This window comes from Heterodontus francisci, chromosome 41 (genome assembly GCF_036365525.1).
Source record: "Heterodontus francisci isolate sHetFra1 chromosome 41, sHetFra1.hap1, whole genome shotgun sequence".
Taxonomy (NCBI): Eukaryota; Metazoa; Chordata; class Chondrichthyes; order Heterodontiformes; family Heterodontidae; genus Heterodontus; species Heterodontus francisci.
In genome coordinates, this window is record NC_090411.1 from 23524910 (window position 1) to 23545662 (window position 20753).

Sequence of the window (20753 nt, forward strand, 5' to 3'; positions counted from 1 at the left end):
CATGGGGGACCTAATAGAGCTCAGAGTTAAAAGAAGGCCAGGGCCTCCCTACTCCCACTCCAGGATGGATCTGGTTACTCGCTAGGCCATGTTCCCCTCCAGGACTAAGAACCAAACCCAATGTTTCATGGCTACATCTCGGCAAGTGCCGGTCTTTCCCACATGAGCCTGGGCAGCTTGTCTCCTCTGGCTATTCCACCATGAAGCATACACATTTTCACAGAGTGGTGACTTATTTTTATTCTTGGGATTGTTTACTAGAATTTAGAAGAGATTTACGAGAATGGTACTAGGGATGAGAGGCTTCAGTTATGTGGAGAAAATGGAGAAGCTGGGACTGTTCTTCTTAGAGCAGAGATTGTTAAGGGAAGATTCAATAGAGGTGTTTTGGGGGGTTTTGGTAGAATAAATAAGGAGAAATTATTTCCGGTGGCAGAAGGGTCAGTACCAGTGGACACAGATTTAAGGTGATTGGCAAAAGAACCAGAGGGGAGATGAGGAGAATTTTTCGTGCCGAGTTGCTGTGATCTTGCACGGCCTGAAAGGGTGGTGGACAGGTCAATGGAGTAGTGTAATTGGGAAGTTAGCCTACAGCATTTGAGAGTGAGGATTTGGCAGCAGTGTTTGGGGATCCTTTCTCCTATGTCTCAGGGGTGTTGCAAGGCATATCACAATGTAATCATGTACCCTCTCTCCCACCTCCGACTGGACACAAAAAAATGTTCAGACGTACGGTCTGATTGGTTGAAGAGGCTGTAGTAGAACTGGATTCCAGGCCCTGTGAGGGTCACCTCGGAGGTAAAGGTCACTGTTGTGCTCAGCGACACGACAAAGATTCTCTGCGCGTATGGCTGCAGCAGTCTCCTTCCACACAGCCTGAGAAGAGAGGGGAAGCAGTCAGGAGGTGATGTTACAGCACAGTCAGGAGTAGGCCTCACTTAGGCCTGGTTGTGGGCCTCCCCTGTTTTCAAAAAAAATCTCTCCATCAGGAAGTGATGCATGGGGCAGAATTTTTTAGGCACCGTCGAGGTCGTGAATGGAGGTGGACCGGGGATGCCAAATACTGGTGCCAGCGGACATACCAGTTTCCTGACACCGTTCCCGGCGACAACCATTTTAGGTGAGGTGGGTTCTGGGCCCAGCAAGGCTACCCACCCTCACAAAGTAGGGCAACCAATTAGTCTCATTAAGAGCCAAAACAAGAAATGCTGGATTCACTCAGCAGGTCTGGCAGCATCTGTGGAAAGAGAAGCAGAGTTAACGTTTCGGGTCAGTGACCCTTCTTCGGAACTGACAAATATTAGAAAAGTCACAGATTATAAACAAGTGAGGTGGGGGTTGGGCAAGAGATAACAAAGGAGAAGGTGCAGATTGGACCAGGCCACATAGCTGACCAAAAGGTCACGGAGCAAAGGCAAACAATATGTTAATGGTGTTTTGAAAGACAAAGCATTAGTACAGATTAGGTGTGAATATACTGAATATAGAACATCAGCAAGTGCAAACCTGAAGAAAAACAACCTGAAAAAAACAGTGGGTAAGCAAACTGAACAAACTAAGATGAAATGAAATAAATGCAAAAAATTTAAAAAGGAATGCAAAAAAAAAAAGGAAGAAAAAATAACTAAAAATGACTAAAAATGAAAGTAAAGTGGGGGGCTGTCATGCTCTGAAATTATTGAACTCAATGTTCAGTCCGGCAGGCTGTAGTGTGCCTAATCGGTAGATGAGATGCAGTTACTCGAGCTTGCGTTGATGTTCACTGGAACACTGCAGCAATCCCAGGACAGAGATGTGAGCATGAGAGCAGGGGGGAGTGTTGAAATGGCAAGCAACCGGAAGCTCAGGGTCCTGCTTGCGGACTGAGCGGAGATGTTCCGCAAAGCGGTCACCCAGTCTGCGCTTGGTCTCCCCAATGTAGAGGAGACCACACTGTGAGCAGCGAATACAGTATACTACATTGAAAGAAGTACAAGTAAATCGCTGCTTCACCTGAAAGGAGTGTTTGGGGCCTGGGATAGTGAGGAGAGAGGAGGTAAATGGGCAGGTATTACACCTCCTGCGATTGCAAGGGAAGGTGCCCTGGGACGGGGACGAGGTGGTGGGGGTAATGGAGGAGTGGACCAGGGTGTCGCGGAGGGAACGATCCCTTCGGAATGCTGACAGGGGAAGGGAGGGGAAGATGCGACTGGTAGTGGCATCACGCTGGAGGTGGCGAAAATGGCGGAGGATGATCCTTTGGATATGGAGGCTGGTGGGATGAAAAGTGAGGACAAGGGGAACCCTGTCACGGTTCTGGGAGGGAGGGGAAGGGGTGAGGGTAGAGGTGCGGGGAATGGGTCGGACACGGTTGAGGGCCCTGTCAACCACAGTGGGGGGAAATCCTCGGTTGAGGAAAAAGGAGGTCATATCAGAAGCACCGTCTCATTAAGAGCCTTGTTAACAATAGTTAAAGGAGCCTTACTCGATTTTCCCGTTGGCCTCCAGTTGCCCGATGCAATGGGAGGCAGTTCAACTGTTTGGAAGAGGGCACCCAGCGGCAGCCTGGGGGTGCGGGGGACCAATACTCCTGTCAGGCCTGTAGGCCCTCCCTGCCTACCTGGGTGTGGGTGCCACAATAGGCTGTCCCGTGGAGGCTGCTTCTTCTACATTTTGATTTAAATTTTTAAAAACATTGGTGAGAGGGCACCTCCACGTTGAAGTGTCCTCTCAGTTACTTACCCTTTACTGCACCCAGCTGCTCCTCTCAAGCTGAAAGGCCTCTACTTGGCCCTCCAGTTTCAAGAGCCTGCCTGCCACCTTTAATTTGACAGGGAACCTGTCTCCATGACAATTAATGGGCTGCCCCCATTTAAAATTCCAACAGTTTCCCCCTGGGGGTGGGTTTGGGAACTGGAAACAGTCTCTTCTTCCCCGTTCCCTCCCACAAAAGCAAAAATCCAGCCCCCCTAGCTGATTTTCTTCATTTTGGCCAAAGCTACTGAGGTTAATTATGAGCGACGCTGGCTAATGTCAGCTAACTGCACAGGGCAAGCAGCGAACCTGGTTTTTAGTGCTTAGTACTACACTACATGGTACGTACATCCCATGAGAGCCATCTTGGAGCACAAAATCTAGGCTGGCACTCAAGTGCACTACTGAGGGAGTGCTGCAATATCGCGGGTGCCGCCTTTCAGATGAGACATCAAAAGCCTACCTGCCCTGTCAGGTGGACATAAAAGATCCCACAGCATTGTTTTGAAGTGGAGCAGGGGAGTTCGCCCCGGTGTCCTGGACAATATTTATGCCTTAACCAACATTACTAAAATCAGATTATCTGATTATTATGACTTTGCTGTTCGTGGGAGCTTGCTGTGTGTAAATTAGCTGCTGCTTTCTTAGATTACAATAGCGAACACACCTCAAGAGTACTTAATTGGGCGTAAAGCACTTTGGAACCTCCTGTGGTGGTGAAAGGTGTTATAGAAATGCAAGTCTTTTTAATTTCTCTAATATCCATAATTTGGCACTAATTTGACAGACTCACTTACTAAGGACTCGGAAATGATTTAGGAAGATACTTGGAAACTGGAATGAGGGGGTGGAGGAAGAACAACTTAGAGGCAAAAAAAAAGGCATCTAAAAAGATATTGAACCTACTTTCTGTTCTGTATCCTCCACTGGCCTTGCGAGCAGGGTTGTGTGAAGGTCGGTGTGTCCAGCTCATAACCATCAAACCACAGAGCAATTCCATAGTCAAGGGATGGCACCTGTGTATGAGATAGTAAACATTGTAGAAAAGGTAAATTGGAGCACTTCAAAGCTTAAATTAAGAAGCCATGCTGCAGCTGTACAAAGCCCTGGTTAGAACCACAAGTACTGGGAGCAGAATGATTCCAAGGGTTAAATTATGAGGAGAGATTACACTAAGTAGAGTCGTGTTCCTTGGAATTTAGAAGGTTAAGGGGTGATCTGATCGAAGTTTTCAAGATATGAAGGGGAACAGATAGGGTAGATAGAGAGATAAGGAAACATGCTTACACACAAAGTTTGGGACTCTCTTCCCCAAATGACAGTTGATGCTAGATCAATTGTTAATTTTAACTCTAAGATTAATAAATTTTGTTAACCAAAAGTATTAAGTGATATGGGGCAAAGTTGGTTATATGGAGTTAGGTCACATATCCGTCATGATCTCATTGAATGGCGGCATAGGTTTGAGGGGCTAAATGGCCTACTCCTGTTCCCATGACATTAGGACAATGGAGCACAGTTTCAAACTGATGAATTTAGGATTGAAGCCAGGACAAAAAGTGATCGACACATAGATTGGGCGATGGTGGCAACACCCCTGGAATTATTTAAGAAACAGTTAGATACTGATAAAAGGTGAGGGGAGTGGGGGTGGGTAGAGTTGCCAACCCTCCAGGAATGCCCTGGAGTCTCCAGGAATTAAACATTAATCTCCAGGACACTGATGTGAGCTACAACAGGGAGGAAAATCTTTGGGGCATTGAAACAATTTGGTGTTTTGTTTTCATTTTCTCTCAACAGTTTTGTTTCTTAGTTTTAAAAGTATTGACAATGGGGAGAAAGTGCTTGTTGGAGTGGGCGAGGTGATTGGAGGTGGGGATATGTCCAACCATAGTTGGCAACTCTAGGAGGGTGGGACAGTAGGGTTTCTAGATGGACGAGCCAAGGTGGATGAGTGGACTTCTTCACCTACATTGGTCTTATGTCAGACTCACATTTCTGACAGACTTTAAACTCTATCGAATATAAGAAAGTAAAGCTCATTAGATTTCACCCTAAACCGTTTCACCCCGTAAATCTATTCTGTTTTGATATAACCCTGCTTTCTCATCACATCACTCAATCCTTTTCTACAAAAGGTGCCTCTTGAAATCGTAGTAATTTCCCCCCAGGGACTTTTCGACTATGTTACTTCCTTTGTCCATTGACTTTTGTGTTAATCAGATTTAACTGGTATCCTATCTTTTTAAAAGAAGTCCCTTTGTTTATGAAACTTTTGAACACTTTGTTAGTATCAGGTTTCTCAATCTCTTTCTTAATTTTGAAAGCTTCAACTCTGCTCCCAGTTCAGGTCAGCGAGACACAAGGGAGACGTGACTGACAGAGGCAGTGCTGGTCCCAGGCGATGCTCGGGCGGCACAGTGGCGCAGTGGTTAGCACCGCAGCCTCACAGCTCCAGCGACCCGGGTTCAATTCTGGGTACTGCCTGTGTGGAGTTTGCAAGTTCTCCCTGTGTCTGCGTGGGTTTCCTCCAGGTGCTCTGCTTTCCTCCCACAGCCAAAAGACTTGCAGGTTGATAGGTAAATTGGCCATTATAAATTGCCCCTAGTATAGGTAGGTGGTAGGGGAATATAGGGACAGGTGGGGATGTGTTGGAATATGGGATTAGTGTAGGATTAATATAATTGGGTGGTTAATGGTCGGCACCGACTCGGTGGGCCGAAGGGCCTGTTTCAGCGCTGTATCTCTAAAATATAAAAAAAAATCAAGAGTTTCAAACTTGAGACGAGGTCTCTGAGAGGTGGTCTTCTTGCGCTATGCAAGATTGGAAATGGTGTGGAAAGGTAAATTTGGAAAATTGTTTTGATTTTAAATTGTGAGAGTAGAACGTGTGATGCAGTGAAGAGGCAAGTTTCATTTTGATGTTTTTCTTCACACAAAGAGGGATTCACAATTTGAGTAGACTCCTGGACAGGGGTAATTTAAAAAAAAAGCAAATGGACGCTGCAATGGATTGACTTTAGGGTCATTCTATGTGGAGGAACTAAGCTGGGTCAAATGATATTCCTCATTTATCATGACCTTGTGAATTAGATCACCTTGGAGTCTTCTCTTTTCCAGCAACCACAAGTCAACTATCCTTAATCACAGATCTTTGTTGCTCTATGATGTAACAGATCCTACCTATAACATGGTTACCAATGCATCACACATCACTCCAGATGGGCTCTAACCAGTGCCTCATATCAACATCACCCATTTTGATTTGTATTCTATACTATCCCTTTGTTACAGCAATCTAGTATCTTGTTGGCCGTTTTTTGGAGCTTCCATTCGGCTGAAGCTTTAAATAATTGTCCCACAATGAACCTAAAACCCCATCCAGATTAGTTGTTTATATGACTGTAGATATTCTAATGAGTTGACCTGCTATAAGGATATTGTGGCAGCACAGCGCTTTGGGAGACCCTGAGGGTGTGACAGGCACCATGTAAATGCAAGTCTTTCTGTACGCTGGAAGAATTATATTCGTAACCTTAGTCCATTCTACACAACCAGAAAGAAAGGAAACTTGCATTTGTATAGCACCTTTCGTGATCTAAGGATGTTCCAAAGTGCTTTACAGCCAATAAAGTACTTTTGAAATCTATTCATTGTTGTAAAGTAGGAAATGCAATAGCCAATTTGCGCAAAGCAAGCTCCCACAAACAGCAATAATATAATGACCATATAATCAGTTTTAGTGATGCCAATTGAGGGATAAATATTGGGCAGGACACTGGGTAGAAATAGTCCATGGGATCTTTGATGTCCAACAGAGAGGGCAGACGGGGCCTCGGTTTAATGTCTCATCTGAAAGAGGGCACATCCAACTGCAATGTCAGCTTTGATCTTGTGCTCAAGTCTCTGGGGTGGGACTTGAACCCACAACAGTTCAGAAGTGAGAGCGCTACCCATCAGCCAAGGCTCATGCTCTGATTATCAAACTTGTATAGGATACTATTAAAAACAAAAGCTGCAAGAAAAATAGGGGGAGTATCTGGCCGATCGTTAACATGCACTATACTTACAGTAAAATGCCAGGTGCAGCGTGTGTTGGGTGGGTAGTAGCTGGGGAAGTATGGAGTGCTTGCATTCCCTTGGACTTCCCATCCTTCTGTCAGTGTGATATTAGCAGAACAATCTGGAAATAAAAGCAACAAGTATTTAAATTACACAGCTCTTTTCCTAATTGGGATCAGAACCAGATGTTTACAGCATCCCTAGACTCGACTATCCCAACGCTCTCCTGGCCGACTTCCCACCTCACACTCTCCATAAACTCCAGCTCATCCAAAACCCTGCTTGCCTGTATCCCGACTCATACCAAATCCTGTTCACCCAACAACCCTGCGCTTGCCGACAGACATTGGATTCGGTCCAGCAATGCTTCGATTCTAAAGTTTTCACCCTTGTCTTCAAAACCCTCTGGGGTTGGTCCCTCCTCACCTCTGGAACCTCCTCCAGCCTTACAATCCTTCAAGATCTCTGCGTTCCTCCAGTTCAGGCCTCTAGTACATCACTAATTTCCTTAGCCTCTCCATTAGTGGCTGTGCCTTCAGCTGTCTAAGCCCTAAGCTCTGGAATTCCCTCCCTAAACCGCTCTACCTCTCTCTCCTCCTTTAAGACGCTCCTTAAAATCTACCTCTGTGACCAAGCTTTCGGTCACTTGGTCTCCTGTCATAATATCTCCTTATGTGGCTCATTGTCAAATTTGTGTCTGACAATGCTCCTGTGAAAAGCCTTGGTACATTTGACTACATTAGAGGTGCCGTATAAATGCCACCTTTTGTTGACTATTAGAGCCACACAAAACTAATTCCACAGCCTTGCTCTTCCCTATACTTGTATATTCCTCTGCTTCAAATTGTTCTCAACTTTTCCTTGAAAAGTGGCAATGGGCTTTGCCTCAAACACTCCCCGTGGGAAAGCATTTGACCCTCCAACAATATTCCATATAAAGAAATTTCTCTTATTCTACTTACTCTCAGTTACAATTTTATATTTTTGATCTGTTACTGACTGCTCAACCAGAGGATATAACAGCCTGGAAACGGGGCCATTTTTCAGGAGCAACGTGGCTGAACCTCAAAATGGCGGGCAGCATGCGAGCTGGAATTAGGGTGTTGGCCGGCATATTGTATAAAGCTGAAAAAGGGGTGTCCTTTACCAACGCCTGAACAAGCCATTAGCACCTTGGCTTATTCAACACCTGTTTCAATTACCCGCCCCTGTTTCATCTTTATGTTGTTTCTGGTTCCCAGATGTTGGAAAGAATCACACTTTAATCTTGGAAAAGGCTGGAGTCAGTCTGGTTTATTACAGCACCATGCTTTGTACTGTAGAACCTGATTCTTGTGTTACATATAACATGACTCCCCAGTGAATGAGGCCCCCCACTGGAACACTTAAACATAACAACTAGTTCCTAGCTAATTAGTTCCTAACACTTTACATATAGTTTAACAATATATATATATATATATTTAACATCCCTTCGGCACAACATCGTGGGCCGAAGGGCCTGTACTGTGCTGTACTGTTCTATCCCTCTTTCTTTAAAACATAATGCCCCTATGTCAATATAACTGTCAATATAAATAAAGAAGATTATCATTGCACTTGTGGACCTAATCTGAACCCCTTTTTAGAGTCTTTTATAGTGTGTATTCCTTTTAAAAGTATTATTCATGGTATTGCTTGGGTGGTAAGATGTTGTGTCTCCATCTTGTAGATTTGGCATTTGTTGCTCTCATTGGTGATTTGGCACGCTGCACAGGCGATGTTGTGTCACTTGCTGGTGATGTTGTTAATGTTGTCTCACTGGATCGTGATGTTTCCGGTGTTGATGATGGTCTTTTCTGTTGTTCCAGCTCAGGTGTAGGTTGAATATGGATTCTGTTCCTTCTCATTTGGTTACTGGTTTCAGTCTCAATGATATATGACCTTTGGAGTCTCAGCTTCACTAACAACTTTTGCTGGGCTCCAGGTTTTCATGATTGGATCCTGTACGTGTACAGTTTGTCCTTTCAACAGCTCGGGTAGGGATTTAGCATATTTGTTGAAGTGTTGCTCTCCTCTTACCTGTGCTTCAGTGACTTGTTGTCTGACTTCCTCCTGGTCACTTGAAGGATGTATTTTCCTTGGCAGAGTTGTCTTATATTTTGTTCCATTTAACAGCTCTGCAGGTGATTTCACGTCAGCCTTGAGAGGTGTGGATCAGAGTGACAATAAGGCCAGGTTTGGGTCTTCCTTCATCTCTTGGCATTTCACAAGTGTTCTTTTGACCGTCTGGACGTGACTTTTTATAAATACATGTCCCCGCGGATAGTGTGGTGATGAGGTGATGGTGTTGAACCCAGACTGATCAGTGAATTCCTTAAATTCTCTGGATGTAAATTGGGTGCCATTGTCACATATTAATCTTTCAGGAATCCCTTGCTCAGTGAACAGAACTTGTACTGCTGAGATGATTGTTGTGGCTCTCAAGTCTTTCATCTTCAGGATAAAAGAGAATTTTGATCAGTAGTCTGCGACAATGAGATATCATTCTTGATTATGTGTGATTAAATCGACTCCTACAGTATGCTATGGTCTGGGTGGTACTTCAGTCGCTATCATCTCATTTTTCTGTTGAGAGTTTCTGTACTTCTGGTGTACATTGCATGTAGACACCATATTTTCGATATCTTTGTATATGCCTATCCAGTACACAGCTGATTTGGCTCTGAGCTTACACTTCTTTTCTTAAATTTCTGGGAGCTCTCTTTCAAGCTTTCCTTTTAGTTCTACAGGTACTTTATGTGGGGGATGAATCACTGGTTTCATCGCTGGGTCAATAATGATGTGAAAATCTTCGAAGCATCCAACCATCTCAGCAAAACACTCTGGGTACATTTGTACCAGATCTTCTTTGCTTCTTATCAGAAGGCGCTTTTCAAAGGGTGTACTATCTTCAGCCCTCAGTGTCGCCTCCTTCATTTCATGGTTTACTGAGATAATCTACAGCTCTTCACAACTGCTCAACACCAGGATAGCTGGACCATCTGTTTCTGTGATATAGAACATATAGTTAACACCTTTTCCTTTGTGTGTCCCTCTGATTTGGGTTGTTCCTAGCTGTCGAATCTCAGTTCCCCTGTATGCTGTTAGCATGACGTTGTTTGGTTTCAGAGCACCTTCCCTCGGATAACCATTTTTCTCCAAATTTTCAGGAAAGATCTGCTGGTATAGTCTGAGTGGGATGATGTTACTCTGCGCTCCAGTATCAATCTTCCCCTTCAGATTTATCATTGTGGGCTTATTTCTCACCCTCTTCCTGAATGGTTGTGTGAATTTCTTTTCTCTGGGAACTGTCACATCCAGACATTTTGTGTAATTCTATGGTTCCTATGTCTATCATGTTCTCAAGCCCATTGCCATCTTCCAGGGTGTGGATGTTTTGGTTTCCTTCACTATTCCTTCGCCCTGTTACTCTGGCTCTGATGAATCGTCTACCACCTTCTTGCTTTGTTTTCCCTGTAGTTGGTCTTTCCGCAAGCTCTGCAGTTTGTCAATAGGCTCACCTAGTTCCTGTCTGAGGCCTTCTATCTGTCAATTCATGTGGTCGTCCACAGCTCCTGCACGTCTTTCTCTCTGTTTGATGTACAGTCTTTCGTTGTTGTTTCACTGCATCAACCCTGCTGCCTGCCTTTTGGCTTAACTGAAGGTTAGCCATTTGGGAGGTCAGAGTCTTCATCTGTCTGCTCGTGGCTTCATGTGCTCTGGCAGTGTCTACAGCCTGCGCTATTGTGAGCTTGTCCTGTCCGATTAGAGCTTTCTATACTGCAGGATGTGCAGAACCCCAAATGAGTTGATCTATCAGCCGTTCATCTGTGTCCTTAAATTTACATTTTCTGGCTGCATTTTTCAATCTTGCTACAAAATTGTCAATAGGCTCACCTAGTTCCTGTCTGAGGCCTTGAAATTCATTTCGGTGTATCCGATGATTTGATTTTGGCTGGAGATGGGTGCTGAATCTTTCAAAACTTTTGTCTGGGTTTCTACTGTGCTTTTTGCTTAGGTTCCAGCTGTTAAATAAATTTAATCCTTTATCTCCAGCCCACAGAAGGATATAGCTGACCTTCTCCTCTTCACTAGTGCCTTTTAGGAAACTATTTAATGCCAAATTGCACTTTTGTGTAAACTTCTCAAATGCCTCTACAACATCATCAGCTCCCCAATTCATGATGGACTGTAGCAGTGCATTCATTCCTGTCCCGGCTGACATTTCGATCTTTTTTTTTAGAGTTTTTGCACGTGTCACTCAATTTTTCTATCTCTCTGGCACAAATTTGGGTCACTTTTATTAATCTGATGCTTTTAAAATGTTGTAGGTTTACTCACAGACACTTGCTGCCACCATGTTTCATCTTTATGTTGTTTCTGGTTCCCAGATGTTGGAAAGAATCACACTTTAAACTTGGAAAAGGCTGGAGTCAGTCTTGTTTATTTCAGCACCATGCTTTGTACTGTAGAACCTGATTCATGTGTTTTATTTATTTATTTTTATTTATTTATTTTTATTTAGAGATACAGCACTGAAACAGGCCCTTCGGCCCACTGAGTCTGTGCTGACCATCAACCACCCATTTATACTAATCCTACACTAATTCCATATTCCTACCACATCCCCACCTGTCCCTATATTTCCCTACCACCTACCTATACTAGGGGCAATTTATAATGGCCAATTTACCTATCAACCTGCAAGTCTTTGGCATGTGGGAGGAAACCGGAGCACCCGGAGGAAACCCACGCAGACACAGGGAGAACTTGCAAACTCCACACAGGCAGTACCCAGAATTGAACCCGGGTCATTGGAGCTGTGAGGCTGCGGTGCTAACCACTGCGCCACTGTGCCGCATGACTCTCCAGTGCAGCCATGAATGAGGCCCCCCACTGGAACACTTAAACATAACAACTAGTTCCTAGCTAATTAGTTCCTAACACTTTACAGATAGTATAGCAATATATACATATATAACAGCCCCTACAATGATTTGTCCTGAGGTAGGCAGTGCCATCGAGGGCTGCCCTCTGTCCTAGGAACCACTGAACATTCAAATGTGCAGATTATCCAGCAGGGGACAAGGACCAGAATTGAAAACACTGGCTGAATGGGTGTCAATTAGACGCACATTAATTTTCTTACCGAGCATTGGCAGGGTCTGTGCAGATAGCTTAAACGGATCATAGTAACTGTACTGTCCCTGCTTCCAAATGACCGACATCACGCTGGCAGATGAGAATATTTCCACCACCGGTTCCTTCCAGCTGCACCTGTAAAGCCTGTACCGAGAGAGAGAATAAAGTCTACGAAACTGGCAGAGGGAAAACCATTGGAAGAGGAGGAGGTCGTTCAACCCTTTGTAGCTGTTCTGCAATTCAATAAGATCTTAACTCCAGCTACCCGCTTTCCTTAACCCTTAATACCCTTACCTAAATCTATCAATTTCAGATTTGAAATTTTCAATTGACCCTTGGCCTTTTTTGGGGGAGAGACTTCTGGATTATCACCACCTTTTGTGTGAAGAAGCGCTTCCTGACATCACCCCTGAACGGCCTAGCTCTAATTCTAAAGATCACCCCTTAATCTTCTATACTCAAGGACAAAGAAGCAACATGTCCTCATAATTTAACCCTTTAATCCCCAGTATATCAGAAGGGAGCAATTTGTAAAGATCTGGCTTCATGGTTTTGTCTCACATAGCAACCAGAGGAAGCGTGACCCAGTCAAGTAACTGTGAAAACAAAGCTGAACGACTCACGAAGTTAAGAGTGTACGGTCAGTGGCCGTAACCTTGTTATAGATGGCGATCCAGTCTCCGCAGCCAATGAGCAACCATTCCACCCGCAGTCTGATCAAGAGGCCGTCGGGGCCCTCAAGGTGCCAGAAGCAACTCTTAGAGTTTGATTTGGGTCCATCCAGTGTGATGCTTTGGTCGGAGCTGATGAAGCTGTAACTGTGGCACTCTAAAATGAAACGAAGCAGAAAGAAACTGTGAGGCCTAGAGGTGAATAAAGCATCAATCCCATGATTTTCTAGTGGGTTCAGAAAATTGAGGAAGTAGGTCTCAGGTCTATTTTAGGCCTGATTCCCCCCATGATTTCCCAATCCCAAGAAGTTTATTCTCACCTGTCCCTAGAATTTATTTAAAATATTTAAAGTAATCCTTGACACAATTTGTTGGCTTTTTGATGCCAGGATTGTGCAGTATTGCCCTCCAAGTACATTTTGATTGGATTTCAGGTGAGCTCCATACACAGCGGAACGCTTGAGGGTGTTTATGAGTTTTTAGGCTCTGCCTCACCTGATGCTATGTCCTCAGGGTTCGTCTGGGACATCTTTACCTGTGCTAGTGTTTGTTGTTGTGCTAGTGTTGGTTGTTGTGCCAGTGTTGGTTGTTGTGCCAGTGTTTGTTGTTGTGCTAGTGTTGGTTGTTGTGCTAGTGTTGGTTGTTGTGCTAGTGTTAGTTGTTGTGCCAGTGTTGGTTGTTGTGCTAGTGTTTGTTGTTGTGCTAGTGTTGGTTGTTGTGCTAGTGTTGGTTGTTGTGCCAGTGTTGGTTGTTGTGCTAGTGTTTGTTGTTGTGCTAGTGTTGGTTGTTGTGCCAGTGTTGGTTGTTGTGCCAGTGTTGGTTGTTGTGCTAGTGTTTGTTGTTGTGCTAGTGTTGGTTGTTGTGCTAGTGTTGGTTGTTGTGCCAGTGTTGGTTGTTGTGCTAGTGTTGGTTGTTGTGCTAGTGTTGGTTGTTGTGCTAGTGTTGGTTGTTGTGCCAGTGTTGGTTGTTGTGCCAGTGTTGGTTGTTGTGCTAGTGTTGGTTGTTGTGCTAGTGTTGGTTGTTGTGCCAGTGTTGGTTGTTGTGCCAGTGTTGGTTGTTGTGCCAGTGTTGGTTGTTGTGCTAGTGTTGGTTGTTGTGCCAGTGTTGGTTGTTGTGCCAGTGTTGGTTGTTGTGCCAGTGTTGGTTGTTGTGCTAGTGTTGGTTGTTGTGCCAGTGTTGGTTGTTGTGCCAGTGTTGGTTGTTGTGCTAGTGTTGGTTGTTGTGCTAGTGTTTGTTGTTGTGCCAGTGTTGGTTGTTGTGCTAGTGTTTGTTGTTGTGCTAGTGTTGGTTGTTGTGCCAGTGTTGGTTGTTGTGCCAGTGTTGGTTGTTGTGCTAGTGTTTGTTGTTGTGCCAGTGTTGGTTGTTGTGCTAGTGTTAGTTGTTGTGCTAGTGTTAGTTGTTGTGCTAGTGTTGGTTGTTGTGCCAGTGTTGGTTGTTGTGCTAGTGTTGGTTGTTGTGCCAGTGTTGGTTGTTGTGCCAGTGTTGGTTGTTGTGCCAGTGTTGGTTGTTGTGCTAGTGTTGGTTGTTGTGCCAGTGTTGGTTGTTGTGCTAGTGTTGGTTGTTGTGCTAGTGTTTGTTGTTGTGCTAGTGTTGGTTGTTGTGCCAGTGTTGGTTGTTGTGCCAGTGTTGGTTGTTGTGCTAGTGTTGGTTGTTGTGCTAGTGTTTGTTGTTGTGCCAGTGTTGGTTGTTGTGCTAGTGTTGGTTGTTGTGCTAGTGTTGGTTGTTGTGCCAGTGTTGGTTGTTGTGCTAGTGTTTGTTGTTGTGCCAGTGTTGGTTGTTGTGCTAGTGTTGGTTGTTGTGCTAGTGTTGGTTGTTGTGCTAGTGTTTGTTGTTGTGCTAGTGTTGGTTGTTGTGCTAGTGTTGGTTGTTGTGCCAGTGTTGGTTGTTGTGCTAGTGTTGGTTGTTGTGCTAGTGTTGGTTGTTGTGCCAGTGTTTGTTGTTGTGCTAGTGTTGGTTGTTGTGCCAGTGTTGGTTGTTGTGCTAGTGTTGGTTGTTGTGCCAGTGTTGGTTGTTGTGCTAGTGTTGGTTGTTGTGCCAGTGTTGGTTGTTGTGCCAGTGTTGGTTGTTGTGCTAGTGTTGGTTGTTGTGCTAGTGTTGGTTGTTGTGCTAGTGTTGGTTTTTGTGCCAGTGTTGGTTGTTGTGCTAGTGTTGGTTGTTGTGCCAGTGTTGGTTGTTGTGCTAGTGTTGGTTGTTGTGCTAGTGTTGGTTGTTGTGCCAGTGTTGGTTGTTGTGCTAGCGTTGGTTGTTGTGCTAGTGTTGGTTGTTGTGTTAGTGTTGGTTGTTGTGCTAGTGTTGGTTGTTGTGCCAGTGTTGGTTGTTGTGCTAGTGTTGGTTGTTGTGCTAGTGTTGGTTGTTGTGCTAGTGTTGGTTGTTGTGCCAGTGTTGGTTGTTGTGCCAGTGTTGGTTGTTGTGCCAGTGTTGGTTGTTGTGCTAGTGTTGGTTGTTGTGCTAGTGTTGGTTGTTGTGCTAGTGTTAGTTGTTGTGCTAGTGTTGGTTGTTGTGCCAGTGTTGGTTGTTGTGCCAGTGTTGGTTGTTGTGCTAGTGTTGGTTGTTGTGCTAGTGTTGGTTGTTGTGCTAGTGTTGGTTGTTGTGCCAGTGTTGGTTGTTGTGCCAGTGTTGGTTTTTGTGCTAGTGTTGGTTGTTGTGCCAGTGTTGGTTGTTGTGCCAGTGTTGGTTGTTGTGCTAGTGTTGGTTGTTGTGCTAGTGTTGGTTGTTGTGCCAGTGTTGGTTGTTGTGCCAGTGTTGGTTGTTGTGCTAGTGTTGGTTGTTGTGCCAGTGTTGGTTGTTGTGCCAGTGTTGGTTGTTGTGCTAGTGTTGGTTGTTGTGCTAGTGTTTGTTGTTGTGCCAGTGTTGGTTGTTGTGCTAGTGTTGGTTGTTGTGCTAGTGTTGGTTGTTGTGCCAGTGTTGGTTGTTGTGCTAGTGTTTGTTGTTGTGCCAGTGTTGGTTGTTGTGCTAGTGTTGGTTGTTGTGCTAGTGTTGGTTGTTGTGCTAGTGTTGGATGTTGTGCTAGTGTTTGTTGTTGTGCTAGTGTTGGTTGTTGTGCTAGTGTTGGTTGTTGTGCCAGTGTTGGTTGTTGTGCTAGTGTTGGTTGTTGTGCTAGTGTTGGTTGTTGTGCCAGTGTTTGTTGTTGTGCTAGTGTTGGTTGTTGTGCCAGTGTTGGTTGTTGTGCTAGTGTTGGTTGTTGTGCCAGTGTTGGTTGTTGTGCTAGTGTTGGTTGTTGTGCCAGTGTTGGTTGTTGTGCCAGCGTTGGTTGTTGTGCTAGTGTTGGTTGTTGTGCTAGTGTTGGTTGTTGTGCTAGTGTTGGTTTTTGTGCCAGTGTTGGTTGTTGTGCTAGTGTTGGTTGTTGTGCCAGTGTTGGTTGTTGTGCTAGTGTTGGTTGTTGTGCTAGTGTTGGTTGTTGTGCCAGTGTTGGTTGTTGTGCTAGCGTTGGTTGTTGTGCTAGTGTTGGTTGTTGTGTTAGTGTTGGTTGTTGTGCTAGTGTTGGTTGTTGTGCCAGTGTTGGTTGTTGTGCTAGTGTTGGTTGTTGTGCTAGTGTTGGTTGTTGTGCTAGTGTTGGTTGTTGTGCCAGTGTTGGTTGTTGTGCCAGTGTTGGTTGTTGTGCCAGTGTTGGTTGTTGTGCTAGTGTTGGTTGTTGTGCTAGTGTTGGTTGTTGTGCTAGTGTTAGTTGTTGTGCTAGTGTTGGTTGTTGTGCCAGTGTTGGTTGTTGTGCCAGTGTTGGTTGTTGTGCTAGTGTTGGTTGTTGTGCTAGTGTTGGTTGTTGTGCCAGTGTTGGTTGTTGTGCCAGTGTTGGTTGTTGTGCCAGTGTTGGTTTTTGTGCTAGTGTTGGTTGTTGTGCCAGTGTTGGTTGTTGTGCCAGTGTTGGTTGTTGTGCTAGTGTTGGTTGTTGTGCTAGTGTTGGTTGTTGTGCCAGTGTTGGTTGTTGTGCTAGTGTTTGTTGTTGTGCTAGTGTTGGTTGTTGTGCTAGTGTTGGTTGTTGTGCCAGTGTTGGTTGTTGTGCCAGTGTTGGTTGTTGTGCCAGTGTTGGTTGTTGTGCTAGTGTTGGTTGTTGTGCCAGTGTTGGTTGTTGTGCCAGTGTTGGTTGTTGTGCTAGTGTTGGTTGTTGTGCCAGTGTTGGTTGTTGTGCTAGTGTTTGTTGTTGTGCTAGTGTTGGTTGTTGTGCCAGTGTTGGTTGTTGTGCTAGTGTTAGTTGTTGTGCTAGTGTTAGTTGTTGTGCTAGTGTTGGTTGTTGTGCCAGTGTTGGTTGTTGTGCTAGTGTTGGTTGTTGTGCCAGTGTTGGTTGTTGTGCCAGTGTTGGTTGTTGTGCCAGTGTTGGTTGTTGTGCCAGTGTTGGTTGTTGTGCTAGTGTTGGTTGTTGTGCTAGTGTTTGTTGTTGTGCTAGTGTTGGTTGTTGTGCCAGTGTTGGTTGTTGTGCCAGTGTTGGTTGTTGTGCTAGTGTTGGTTGTTGTGCCAGTGTTGGTTGTTGTGCTAGTGTTGGTTGTTGTGCTAGTGTTTGTTGTTGTGCTAGTGTTGGTTGTTGTGCCAGTGTTGGTTGTTGTGCCAGTGTTGGTTGTTGTGCTAGTGTTGGTTGTTGTGCTAGTGTTTGTTGTTGTGCCAGTGTTGGTTGTTGTGCTAGTGTTGGTTGTTGTGCTAGTGTTGGTTGTTGTGCCAGTGTTGGTTGTTGTGCTAGTGTTTGTTGTTGTGCCAGTGTTGGTTGTTGTGCTAGTGTTGGTTGTTGTGCTAGTGTTGGTTGTTGTGCTAGTGTTGGTTGTTGTGCTAGTGTTTGTTGTTGTGCTAGTGTTGGTTGTTGTGCTAGTGTTGGTTGTTGTGCCAGTGTTGGTTGTTGTGCTAGTGTTGGTTGTTGTGCTAGTGTTGGTTGTTGTGCCAGTGTTTGTTGTTGTGCTAGTGTTGGTTGTTGTGCCAGTGTTGGTTGTTGTGCTAGTGTTGGTTGTTGTGCCAGTGTTGGTTGTTGTGCTAGTGTTGGTTGTTGTGCCAGTGTTGGTTGTTGTGCCAGTGTTGGTTGTTGTGCTAGTGTTGGTTGTTGTGCTAGTGTTGGTTGTTGTGCTAGTGTTGGTTTTTGTGCCAGTGTTGGTTGTTGTGCTAGTGTTGGTTGTTGTGCCAGTGTTGGTTGTTGTGCTAGTGTTGGTTGTTGTGCTAGTGTTGGTTGTTGTGCCAGTGTTGGTTGTTGTGCTAGCGTTGGTTGTTGTGCTAGTGTTGGTTGTTGTGTTAGTGTTGGTTGTTGTGCTAGTGTTGGTTGTTGTGCCAGTGTTGGTTGTTGTGCTAGTGTTGGTTGTTGTGCTAGTGTTGGTTGTTGTGCTAGTGTTGGTTGTTGTGCCAGTGTTGGTTGTTGTGCCAGTGTTGGTTGTTGTGCTAGTGTTGGTTGTTGTGCTAGTGTTGGTTGTTGTGCTAGTGTTAGTTGTTGTGCTAGTGTTGGTTGTTGTGCCAGTGTTGGTTGTTGTGCCAGTGTTGGTTGTTGTGCTAGTGTTGGTTGTTGTGCTAGTGTTGGTTGTTGTGCTAGTGTTGGTTGTTGTGCCAGTGTTGGTTGTTGTGCCAGTGTTGGTTTTTGTGCTAGTGTTGGTTGTTGTGCCAGTGTTGGTTGTTGTGCCAGTGTTGGTTGTTGTGCCAGTGTTGGTTGTTGTGCTAGTGTTGGTTGTTGTGCTAGTGTTGGTTGTTGTGCCAGTGTTGGTTGTTGTGCTAGTGTTTGTTGTTGTGCTAGTGTTGGTTGTTGTGCTAGTGTTGGTTGTTGTGCCAGTGTTGGTTGTTGTGCCAGTGTTGGTTGTTGTGCCAGTGTTGGTTGTTGTGCTAGTGTTGGTTGTTGTGCCAGTGTTGGTTGTTGTGCCAGTGTTGGTTGTTGTGCCAGTGTTGGTTGTTGTGCTAGTGTTAGTTGTTGTGCTAGTGTTAGTTGTTGTGCTAGTGTTTGTTGTTGTGCTAGTGTTGGTTGTTGTGCTAGTGTTGGTTGTTGTGCCAGTGTTGGTTGTTGTGCTAGTGTTAGTTGTTGTGCTAGTGTTTGTTGTTGTGCTAGTGTTGGTTGTTGTGCTAGTGTTGGTTGTTGTGCCAGTGTTGGTTGTTGTGCTAGTGTTTGTTGTTGTGCTAGTGTTGGTTGTTGTGCTAGTGTTTGTTGTTGTGCTAGTGTTGGTTGTTGTGCTAGTGTTTGTTGTTGTGCTAGTGTTGGTTGTTGTGCTAGTGTTGGTTGTTGTGCTAGTGTTGGTTGTTGTGCCAGTGTTGGTTGTTGTGCTAGTGTTTGTTGTTGTGCTAGTGTTGGTTGTTGTGCTAGTGTTTGTTGTTGTGCTAGTGTTGGTTGTTGTGCTAGTGTTTGTTGTTGTGCTAGTGTTGGTTGTTGTGCTAGTGTTGGTTGTTGTGCTAGTGTTTGTTGTTGTGCTAGTGTTGGTTGTTGTGCTAGTGTTAGTTGTTGTGCTAGTGTTGGTTGTTGTGCCAGTGTTGGTTGTTGTGCCAGTGTTGGTTGTTGTGCTAGTGTTAGTTGTTGTGCTAGTGTTTGTTGTTGTGCTAGTGTTGGTTGTTGTGCTAGTGTTGGTTGTTGTGCCAGTGTTGGTTGTTGTGCCAGTGTTGGTTTTTGTGCTAGTGTTGGTTGTTGTGCCAGTGTTGGTTGTTGTGCCAGTGTTGGTTTTTGTGCTAGTGTTGGTTGTTGTGCTAGTGTTGGTTTTTGTGCTAGTGTTGGTTGTTGTGCCAGTGTTGGTTGTTGTGCCAGTGTTGGTTGTTGTGCCAGTGTTTGTTGTTGTGCTAGTGTTGGTTGTTGTGCTAGTGTTGGTTGTTGTGCTAGTGTTTGTTGTTGTGCCAGTGTTTGTTGTTGTGCCAGTGTTGGTTGTTGTGCCAGTGTTGGTTGTTGTGCCAGTGTTGGTTGTTGTGCTAGTATTGGTTGTTGTGCCAGTGTTGGTTGTTGTGCCAGTGTTTGTTGTTGTGCCAGTGTTGGTTGTTGTGCCAGTGTTTGTTGTTGTGCCAGTGTTGGTTGTTGTGCCAGTGTTGGTTGTTGTGCTAGTGTTGGTTGTTGTGCCAGTGTTGGTTGTTGGTGACAAAGGTGCAAGGTGCTGTGTGGTGTGGCTGTGGAAAACTGACGGCGTCCGCAGGCCGCACATCTACAAAAGGGAAAGATGTCACAGAGCTGACTGCAAGAGACACTTGCAAACAGAGCTTACTCTGCAAGACACTTGAAATAAAATGAGAGTTATAAGGTTGTGTTTAGGGGCATGTACGCTTGGGCACGGCCTGGGTGGACCAGTAAAGATCAGAGAGGTTTGTGGGCAGCATGTTATGACATGGCGCATGGAACTGTAGGGTAGTCTTACTTGACCACATTGTGCCAACTTTTATCTGCGACTGATGGTAGGCCCCGCAGGACTGTACGCAGAGATCTGCCTCGCCAACTCCTGCCTGACACGGTGTCTCTGCTGCACCCCCCTGCCGAGAAGATTTCCCTGCAGTGGCAAACAAGGAGCCCCACCACACAGCATCTCATGCAGCACCACCTCCTCTTTATCAGTGACCAAACGGGAGATCAAAGAAAGAAAGAAAGATTTGCACTCATATAGTACCTTTCACGACCTCAGAATGTCCCAAAGCACTTTTCAGCCAATGAAGTACTTTTGAGATCTATCATGGTTCATCGTTATTCATCAGCATTTAGACTGTGCTCATCCAATTATAGGATGTAGCCCTCCTCATTCCTTTTCTATTTATCTCTGTCCCTTGCTGATATGGTTCCTCGGTAGTCATTGTTGTATTGTAGGAAACGTGACAGCCATCTTGCACACAGCAAGCTCCCACTAACCGCAATATATTAATGGCCAGATAATCTGTTTTGAAGTGAAGCTGGTTGAGGGATGAATATTGCCAGGATAACAGGGAAAGCTACCCAATTCTTCTTCGAAATAGTACTTTGGGATCTTTACTGTCCACCTGAGAGGGCAGATAGGTTTAACGTGTCATCCAAAAGACAGTACCTTCCTCAGTACCGCACTTGAAGACACAGCGTTAACCACACACTCCATTCTGTGGCTGCGTGTGTTTTATTTTTCCATTTTGTTAACTCGCACCCCTCTCTCCCAACCAGTCTTGGCAAAAATGCAAAATCCATTTAAGTTCTTAGAAACAGTATTTGCCTCATGTGCAACATATTATCTTGAAAGGATCACA

At 44.9% G+C, this 20753-nt stretch overlaps 1 protein-coding gene across 2 annotated transcripts in view; it reads right to left on the reverse strand.

Annotated features, from left to right (window-relative positions):
• The window catches only part of LOC137353356 (transmembrane protease serine 6), a 68906-nt gene that overhangs the window by 24233 nt on the left and 23920 nt on the right, over window positions 1–20753 (reverse strand). For both annotated transcript variants that reach the window (XM_068019527.1, XM_068019526.1), the window contains 5 exons: window positions 12582–12786; window positions 11966–12102; window positions 6804–6916; window positions 3640–3749; window positions 734–876 (listed from right to left, as the gene is read on the reverse strand). In XM_068019527.1, the coding sequence (XP_067875628.1) occupies window positions 734–876; window positions 3640–3749; window positions 6804–6916; window positions 11966–12102; window positions 12582–12786 (708 nt within the window). The remainder of the gene's footprint in view (window positions 1–733; window positions 877–3639; window positions 3750–6803; window positions 6917–11965; window positions 12103–12581; window positions 12787–20753) is intronic.